The sequence below is a fragment of the Ascaphus truei genome, chromosome 4 (assembly GCF_040206685.1).
Source record: "Ascaphus truei isolate aAscTru1 chromosome 4, aAscTru1.hap1, whole genome shotgun sequence".
Lineage (NCBI taxonomy): Eukaryota > Metazoa > Chordata > Amphibia > Anura > Ascaphidae > Ascaphus > Ascaphus truei.
Genome location: NC_134486.1, coordinates 26,393,675 through 26,404,210, shown reverse-complemented (window position 1 = coordinate 26,404,210; position 10,536 = coordinate 26,393,675). Strand labels below are relative to the sequence as shown.

Genomic DNA, 10,536 nt, shown 5'->3' with positions numbered 1-10,536 from the left:
GCGATGCGATTCTTTGGACCCCAAGCACAGCGTTATAAGGGGGCCGAGCTGTACATATCAAAGAAGAAAAATGCTTCCAATTGAAATGTTTTTCCTTTGAATTTTTTTTTTTTATTATTTTGCACCCGGGAGGTCTGGGTACATAACCTCCTTGGATCCTTACACGGAGGACAGCAGAATGTAGTTATATAGGAAATGGATGCAATACTTTTATGAGAATTTCCAGAAAGCTAGTGGTAATATCAGAAGCAACACACCCCTAAAAAGAAAAACAATCAGAAGTCTTCATTTTCCTCCAAAACAGAATATTTATTAAACAATAAAATAAGCGTTCTTTAAAAGTTTTGCTACATTGTTTGGTGATTGTTTACAAGTCAAATGACTTTCTTATGCAATATTATGGAGACAGAAAACACAATTGACGAGAGACAGTGGTAAGTGGAAAGACAATACCAGCTCAGTAACTACTAGTAAAACACAAACTAAAGAAATATATCACTTGTGTGTTCTGTATGGTAACACACAAGCAAACAACTTGTACTGTAAATTAGGTAGGAAGTGTTAAATGTAGGATGTCACTTGGGTTGCTCAATTAAAGAAGACGACGTTGAGTTATGAGGCTACATGATGGTTAGGAGTTGATGAATGGTCGCCATTTCTATGTACCTCACGCCCAGAACGGTTTCTTCTCCATGATTCACACACGAAATGATACAAGAGAAGTAAGCAGCAAACCACACTTTATGGCTATGGTGGTTAATAATGTAATAAACTGAGATAATGCTGATCACATGGTAACTCCCACTGAAGTAAATGGGAGTGCGTGTTCGATAGTACCCCGATCAGCACTACTGCAGTTTAATGAATAACCCCCTAGGAATTCTATAAAGCCCACACTAAATGTCTTCCCCCCTTTTGGGCTGCAGCAATGTCACGTGTACCTTGCTCACCGAGAGCAAATGTGCTCCATGTAAACCCCCCCCCCCACACACCCAAATTACAGGCAGGTAAAGAGTGGTTAAAAGAGGAATAATATTGTTTCATACCAATATTCATTCACACCAAGCTACGGTATGAAAGTTCAAAATGTCTCTATTAGGGCAAAACTGGGATTGATAGTCATTAAGTCACTTTTAGACAACCCCCCCACCCCACCCCAAAAAAAACACATTGGAGTAAATATCTCAAGAACCAAAAGCCTGTTCCAGCAACGGTCCATGACCAGGATACCTGCATTTTAAACACCTGGGTGTCTATTTATAAAATCTAGGGCAATCACATTGTTTTGCACCAGGTTTAACCCAGTAGGCTGCTGTTGTGTTTGTTTTTACCGAGTAGAACAGGCCTGGAGAAGCTTGGTGAGATGTCCTGTACATTGCACATCTTGATTGGTTTCTGTCATAATACTCAGGACAGGAGAGTTTGGGTCCCTCTTTCCATCATATGTACCAACTTTATAATCCTATGACCTGAACACCATGTTACTCTAACTGATTTTGCTTGTAATTGTCCTATGATGTAATACAGCATATGCATTACATATACTGTGCACTGTCTTTTGCCCAATATTTTTCAAAGCAAAGCTCCACATTATTATTCATTTTGAGCTTATACCAGATTAAAAAATATATGCACATGTGATTCCTATTTCAATAGACCGTAAAGCGAATTAATATGTTCGCAAGGTGGCACGAGGACTGAATATATATATATATATATATATATATATATATAGCAACTGTAAATATTACTGTATGTTCATTTGCATGTCTTAGACAGGTCTGCAACCCTGTCTTTCCCCATTGTCACCCAGCATACAGCGCTTCCACTGCAGCAAGGGATTCTGGGAAATGACATGCAAATGAGCACTCAGTGCCACCTTTTGTCTCAAGCTCGTATTACACAAGCCAATCCTCAAGCCACTGCATGCTGTTTTAAACACAGCTTTTAAACAGAGGCTGGGATGAGATGCAAAGCTTCACATATATATATATATAGCAAGCTTCACAGGTCAGCTAAAAAAGTAGTGCCGAGATTTTGTCTACCTTCCTCAAATGACAAAGTGGTCCTGCAACAGGATACAGAGAACATTGCATCCCAAATGTTATAATGAGTGACACAAAGACCCTAAAACTGCATCTGTCGGTACACACTTGTGCTGTGTTCCCTTTCCATCTAAAAAAAAAACAGAGTTTGCATACCAGTGCTACCATCAGAAATGTTGTTTTTATTTGCTCAATCTTCCAACGTTTCGGTCCCCTGATTGACCTTGATGGGACCGAAACGTTGGAAGATTGAGCCATTAACCAACTTTTTTTTTTTTTAATGGTATCCCCGGTGTGCAAACTCTACTTTTGGGTTATCTGATTGGTTATATGCCGTTCGATCAGCGCTGGTGGGTTTTACTTTGCACTCAACAAATGTTTTGTGTTTTTCTATTTCTGATGATTTGAGGGAGGATATTCACTCTTCTAGCTTCCCTTCCCATCGAACACACAGCAGTGTTGAGAAAGTCCTCTATCGTTGGTCAGCCTGAGCAGAAGTAGGCTGCAGCACCCTGCAGTTCTGCTGCCCAATATTACCAGGGTCGGCATCACGGGCAGTGCTCCTGCTGTAAAGATCACAATGTGTGGCACAATGCTTGGCCCAATTATTGGGACATAAACGCAAAGCATTTGCAGAACTCCCATCCTATTTTCTATACATTAACAACCTCTGCGACTTCTGTCAACAGCAATAATATGCATACAGTACCCACCTTCATTACTAGCCGATGGAACACATTACATGTAGTCTAACTAACGCAAAAACACAACGCTCTGTCTACTGCATTTAACAACCCAAAGAGCAATGCTCCTTTAAGTGTTGATATTTAACCCCTGCAATGCTGGGCCGGCAGAACATTAGGGAGAAACGTTTTTATTTTTAAGGCAATATCTGAGGTTAACCAGTCCATGTTACAGGCTGTGTTTAAATAAAACACCCCCATTTATTTATCAATCAATGGACTCAAAAGAGCCAAAGGCTATGTGTTTATCCTCATTCACGTTTATTGGTCCCACTTAGCAAGTTATTTTCAGCATGTATTAAAGCAAAATGGCTCACTCAGGATCAACATGTTTTTTTATAGCATATTTTAATTTAAGCAAAGCACGCAAAAAAGGTAAATCAGGTGGAAGTAGTAATACATTACCGTAAATAAAGAAAAACATTGTGACCAAGTTCAGTAAGGCAGCAAAGAGGGTGGTTACTAAACAACTCAAATTAACTGAGATAGTCAACTATAAGGAGCCCCTTAAATATGTATCTTCTTAGGTACTGGAACTTATAATAGATTACATTTGACTGCAGAATGAAATATGTAATCAGATGTAATAAAATAATTGAAGGATATTGTCTTAATTTATATCAAGTAAGTGAACATGTGCATTAAATACGACTCTTACATAGACTAATGCAGAAGTGGCCAACCCCAGTCCTCAAGGGCCCCCAACAGGTCAGGTTGTAAGGATATCCCTGCTTCAGCACAGGTGTCTCAGTCAAGCACTGATTGAACCACCAGTGCTGAAGAAGGGATATCCTTTAAACCTGACCTGTTGGTGGCCCTTGGGGACTGGAGTTGGCCGCCCTGGAATAATGCTTCATGTGCTCCACTCACAGCAGACTTCAACACATTAAGGCTGCGGACAGGGTGACGCTGAGCGGGCGCGTTCCCGCTCAGCGCGATCAAACACATTGCTAGGTGTGTGGCCAGCGTGAGCGCGCGCACATGTGCCCGTGAGCAAGTACATTTGTTTCTGCCACTCGCTGGCACGTCACGTGATCGGTTCGCCCAATGCGGGCGAACCAGCTCCATAAAGTCATGGCTGCGCTGCCCCCTACGCTATCAACCAGCAGGACACAAATCCCCTGAGCAGAATGAGCACCGAGCGCGCTAGCACGCTCTCCCTCACCCTGGCCGCAGCCTTATACTGCATGCTGAACACACATTGCTGCTAGAACAATGAAAAGAGAGAGGCACAACGTAGGTGCAAGTAACAACGGATGCCTGAGGCGGGCACATACTCCCTATATCATAGGCATTGCAAGTCCATTAAATGTGCATTGCTTATTTGTGGAAATAAACACTTATCCTCTAACACGCTTTAATAAGCATCAGAAATCTTCCTTGCCATAAGTGTTCTCCATGAATTAGTCTTTGGAGCGGTTTAGCCAGCAATATGTATTGTCAGTATACGTTTTGGAGAGATGCAATAATGCGTTTGTACCTCCAGTCTCCAAATATTGGAAGTTTTAGTGAGCTGGAAATATGTCGTCGTACTTGTTTACTTCACAGACTGTTAATGTTCAAGGAGAGCTTTTAATTCATCCAGGCTATGAACTTTAAAAAACCTGCAATAGATTTTATCCCCTCAAAAACGTCATTGAAAAATTGGATGAGTGCAGAAACATCAGACAGGATGATGACAAAAGCACATAACAAAGGCACTAGAGGAGGCTTGTATGAAAGAGGATACACATGAATATTTATGAGCCTCATTACTTATCTAACCAGGGACATAAATGATAGGATGGATATATATATATATATATATATATATATATATACATACATATATAATATATAATAAAATCAAAAATGAATAAATGATACGTTCTGTGGCTAACAAAATGCTTTTATTTGTGTGTGTATATATATATATATATATATATATATATACACAGTGTTCGACAAACCTATACATTTGCTCGCCCCGGGCGAGTGTATTTAACCCCCGGGCGAGTAAATATTGGCCCAAGCAGCACACGTTTGGTACTAGGTGGCGAGTAGATTTTTTTGTGTGGCGAGTAGATTTTTTGGTGATTTGTCAACCACTGTGTATATATATATATATATATATATATATATATATATATATATATATAAGCGACCTAAGAAACACCAATGGAACTACCAGTGCATTTCAGCTACTATGGACGGCTTTCATTTGGGAATAAAAAGACCCCTTTATTCATTACAGAGAGATTAGCAGGTTATTATTCACAGTGAGCTTTGCAAAAAGCGACCATTCACCTGCACTGATTTTAATCCATCACACTAACTCAATTTGTCACCATGACAAGTGACTTCAGAGGACGGGTCGGCAAACACAACTATGCAAATATTGTAGCAAAATTAAGGCTAAATGAATCCCTTTTTTTATATTGAATAGTAAATATTTCTGTTCATAAAGAACAATCATTCATACTGTATATCAGAACACATATACCTAGACCATCTACACACACACAAATAAACTATAGCATTAAGCCTAAATGAGAGAAATGAAGAGAGACTAGCACATCCTGCTACTTCATGACACAAACGAGGTGGCTTCAAGTTTGCGATGGTCAAAGCTCATTAGAAGTGCTGAGACAGGACAAAACAACAGCTGCTCCTCATGTCAGAAGGGACAGATATATATAGGTTGGCGTTTACTCATCATGGACAAAAATATACATTTATTACATAACAGAATGCTGTGGATTCAAAGGAAACAACTACCTGTATCAATAGTTATCGCCCAGGGCTGACAATATTCCTAGGGTACCTTTTCAGGGTCAAAAGACCATTGCAGCTCATTTGACCATTCCCAACTAATATTACATGAAATACCTTATGGACGTATATTCTGTGTTACTAGCAACAGTACGAAGAAGCTTATGCTCTGCTGCAACCATTACTTACAAATCAAACCTTCGTTGCTGCAAAAATGAGGCAAAACCACTGCAAAATACTACACCAGGTTTATCCAACGAAAATATTCTGTTGTTTCTGTGAAATTCTGGGGCCAGTTTTTTTTTTTTTTTTGCACCAGTTTAATTTGGGGGCAAATACATAGATCCATTGATGCAAACAATGTATAGTATTCTGCACAGTATTTTATGCAATATTAAAAAAAAGAAACAAAAAAAACGTACACCTGGACAAGAAACCCGCGAGGATTTAAAAGCTCCATATAATATGTGAGAAAAACTCTCATGTTTTGGTCCCTTAAAAGAAATATCAACCTACAGTAAGACTCTCCTACAAACAAAAAAATAGCAACGTGTTAAAACAATAAAGAAAATGAAAACCATAACAAGTACATATGACATGACAGTGATACAGTAGTCAGCCAGTACTCAATGACATCCATGGTGTATGTGCAAAGTTGAATGTTTTTATTTGACCATGTTCTGTGTGTAATCGCTGAAAATGTGAAAGTGATCTCACCTGTGCGAACTTTCTGCAGTTCAACTCTTTACAACAGAATGATGCTTCTGTCCTTCGATATGAACTCGTTTATGATCACTAAGACGTATCCGGACTTCGCATTCCTTCTGTACACTAATTGCGTGTGTAAAATGTGGACACCCACTGAGCTATGTAGGTTTGAAGCACATTGGGACATCTAAAGAGCTTTAAAAGGAGCAGTTCCTCACGGTCTCTATTTTATTTTTTATATATGGTAGAGAAGCAGGTGGGTTTCCGGAGCAGAATCACATTAATTTCAGCTCTGGGAACCCTCTGCTTCCCAAGATACTTCCCCGGTAGTTCCCCTCCAAGGGAAACAACATGGAGGTTTAAATCTCCAGCTTCACGCGTGTCAATATGAAGCTGCAACGACTTCTCTTAGGCCCGCGTGACGCTGGGTATTTTAGACCACCGTGTAGTACCGGCACCACCTTTTCTGGTAATATCTCAGACGCAGGGTGTCCTTGGAGCTATGTATTAAAAAAAAAAAGAGGGGTGTGGGTGTTCAATGTGGGAAGGTTTCTTTAAGCTGTGACTTTTATAAATGATGTTTGACTTTACGAGGACATCAGAAGATTCAAAGTGTTAATAAAAAACAAACAAACTTACAGTCATGGCTTTATATAAATAGTTCCAATTCAACAATGGACGCTAACTATGTTTAATTTGATCTGGTTTCATTGATAAAAATCCTTGGTAAATCTGGTGTACAGTAGTATTTTTGCCATACTTTTGCAACTGCGTGTCTTTGACAAATGTAAGTTTAAAAAAATAAAATAAAAAGATGAGGCATTAATAATCATTAGAAATGAACAGGGAAGGAGAAAGGCAGTCACTAGCAAGCAGTAGCATTTTCTATTCTTGGATTGTACTTGCAGCAGATTAGAGGCCTTTTTGGGCTGAACGTGAATGAGAAAATCCTGATAATTTCCCAAACAAAAACAAAGACGAACTTGACTTTGGTGCCATGTAAAAAAAATGTCCAGCATAAACTATACAGAGACAACAAATCTCACACACACAATACAAATACACACACACACACACACACACACACACACACACACACACACACACACATACACACACACACACACACACATCAGCCTTTACCGGACGACTGGAACCTTGTTGATATACAGTATGTCTACGAGGTACTTTAACTACTGTATAACATGCAAAAATAGGTTTGGGCAAATAGTTTTTACCGGCAGGCTCTATATAGGTGTATACACACACTCTGCACATTTTTTAAACCCAAGATAACAAAACACATCTCACTGTAGATCAGAGTTTCCATAGAATTCAATGGCAAGGTCATGACCCATTATATATCTATATCTCACCTGATGGAACAATGATTTTATATATATATCCATATATATCCCATGTGTTACTATGGGCCAGTAAGATGCTTATATTGGTTTACATGTAAAACCTGGTAGCATCACTAAAATAGTTGATGCAAACTACTGTATAATATACTCATCACAGCAACTACAGCACCAAGTTAACCCTTTCCCTGCCTGAGTCACCGCCCCGCAATGTCAGCCCCTCGGTCAATGTAAGGGTTAAGTGTATCCGCACGCCAGCAGATACTTCTCTCATGGCAGTTATTCTCTTAGGCTGGCCGGGTTTGGTCTGGATGAGAAAATAAAGTAACAATTAAACTGGGGATCAAGAGATTGTGAGGCTGGGATTTGGAAAATCCTGTGATTGTCTGCTCTAATGATTGATACCTGTACAGGTGTGTGTGCTGCCGTAGCTTATTTCTATTATCCCGTGACTTGATGCTGGATAATAGCATTAGCATGTTATATACTCAAGTCTATCAATTATTTTCATTAACCCTTCGACTCAAGTTTTTGTAAATAGTTCACCACAACGGGTTTTTCTTTTGTCTATTACTAGCAGACAAAATGACATTCAACGATATGCTTTCCTCCTACACGTGGATTTTTCTAATAGTACTGTACAGTTTTATGTTTTTTTCTCTGTGTTTTTTATTTTATTTTTTATAGCAAGAAGTGCAAAATGTCTTAGAAATACAGTAATGAAGGTCGTCAGAAGTGTATGGTTTACATGCAAAATGTGTCACAGTTTACAAAGGCGTGTCCTTTACAGACCCCCGTTTTATGCTCTACTTTATTCTCTCTTGTTTGCCAATACGCCTTGGTGTTGCCTATTGGTGTAGTATCTGTGGCATGCGAGCTCGATGAGCTCAAGCCCACCGAGGAACTTCTCCTGCAGGACAAAAATCACAATCATGATTAAGAAATACCATCGCACAAGGCTATACATGGACAGCAACACGCACATCGCTACAGAGAAGGACGTCCAGTAGAGCAGTGACATGAACTTTATCAGGTGCACCCTGAATTCAGACTTGCAGGGTGGAATTTTACTTCGTCTTGTGACATCAAAGTATTTTTCCCCTTCATAGAAGGCACGTAAGCGATCTTCCTTCTCTTTCCATCTCTGCTGGCACCACAGCTGGAGTTCGTCCTTCGAAGCTGGTAGGCTACTCACTGGGTACCTGCGGACATGGAAGTGGATCTCCTTCGGGAAGTTTCCGTTTAAAAGGTGCTTCTCTGTTTGAGGAATGTTGTGCGGGTATGCCACCGTTATATCGTGGATAGCATCAAGGTTGTTACCTGAAACAATGGAAATCAGAAGGTATATGAAAAAAATCAACACGCATTTAAAGTTGTACTAAGCAGCAGTTATTATAGAAATCAGTAGAATATATTTCAAGACTAGAAGTCTTATTCAATCTGCAGTGTTAACTAATGCAGTGGGGTCAAGAGACCACTTACACCGAAAATAAAAGCAATAACTATACAGAAATATTTTAGAAAAAGTAGACACACAAAGTTAGGGCGAGTACAAAAGTGACGATAAACCCATCACCGTACAGTGTACAGCAAATACAAATTCCACATGTGAGCACATTCACGTCTCAGACAGGTCTGCAAACCTGTCTTTCCCCATTATCTCTTAGTATATAATGCTTCCACTGCAGCCAGGGATTCTGGGTAATGACATACACATGAGCATACAGTGTGCCACCTTTTGCCTCTTGTCAATGTTAACATGGAGCGCTATTTTTTCTTTTTTCCTGGTAAAAATATTTTCGGACCGGTTTTGCAAGTCAGAGACTTTGATATACGGACCCCTATATATTGTATTTGTAGCTATTTATCTCAAGAATTGTCCTCCCAGCACAAAATAACACACTGAAAAAAACCTGTCTGAAGAACACACATGAACACACGCATTTACATGATTATTTTAAAACATACAAAAAGAGTCGCCCTCCTCTGTGTAAGATGGCTTTTTAGAAATCAGGCAAGAATTGCATCAATATACAGTTTTTTAATGAGCATTCATGCATAAAATAAAGGTTTAAATAGCCGATAAAAGGTTTACCCGATGAAGGGCACAGAGGTTCGAAAGCTTGTAACATAACAACGACTTGTTGGTCCAATAAAAGGTACCATACCCCCTTACTCCCTCTCCCTCCTTTGTGTCTACATGGAAGAATGACCAACACGGCTCCCCACCCTTCTTACTAGTAGAAAGTAATAACTACAGGGGACCCTTGCTCAGCCTAATGTAGACTGAGGTAGGTGCTCTTCTGGGATTAATACAAGGTATACACTATAACAAAGAGAATTCAATCCCAGTTGTGGACACTCAACCTCCAGATAGATGAAGTGATAGTTAATATCTAAAAAAAATCAACTTTTAATCCATATTTATTCAAAGTTAATTATTAGAGCAAGAAAAAAAAAAAAAGATTGTCAGCAAGCCAGAGAACCGCACCACGAACTTAGTGCAAGAGGGTGAATAAAAAGGCGATTTATTGCCAAAATAGGAAGAGCAAAGTTACACTAACATGTTTTGCGCACCAGCGCTTTGTCCAAGTGTACTAAGCTGTCCTCCTGGGTGGACATATACATGCTCACGAACCAGGAAGTAGCTCTGTGATTCGTACAATGCAAATGAGCGTGATGATGTCAAAAGCATCATCACATCTATCCACAATAGTTAAAACAAAAACAACTTTATTGTACATAACATAAAAACACACTTTGCTATAAACTACAATTACTATAAACAAAACAGTGTGGAACAGATAGATGTAAATAATTATAAAGTTAACTACAGTATGATCCAACACACTGAAATGACAGAAACAATAAAAATTCTATTATAAACCCTAATATCATAATAAGAATGGTGGACTCTCAACACAT

The 10,536-nt window shown here is 39.2% G+C and overlaps 1 protein-coding gene across 4 annotated transcripts in view; it reads right to left on the bottom strand.

Annotated features, from left to right (window-relative positions):
• Positions 1-288: 288 nt before the first annotated feature.
• Positions 289-10,536, bottom strand: part of LCLAT1 (lysocardiolipin acyltransferase 1) — a 250,511-nt gene continuing 240,263 nt past the window's right edge. For all 4 annotated transcript variants that reach the window (XM_075595444.1, XM_075595445.1, XM_075595441.1 and 1 more), the window contains one exon: positions 289-8,931. In XM_075595444.1, coding sequence (XP_075451559.1) covers positions 8,423-8,931 — 509 coding nt within the window. In that variant the 3' untranslated portion in view covers positions 289-8,422. The remainder of the gene's footprint in view (positions 8,932-10,536) is intronic.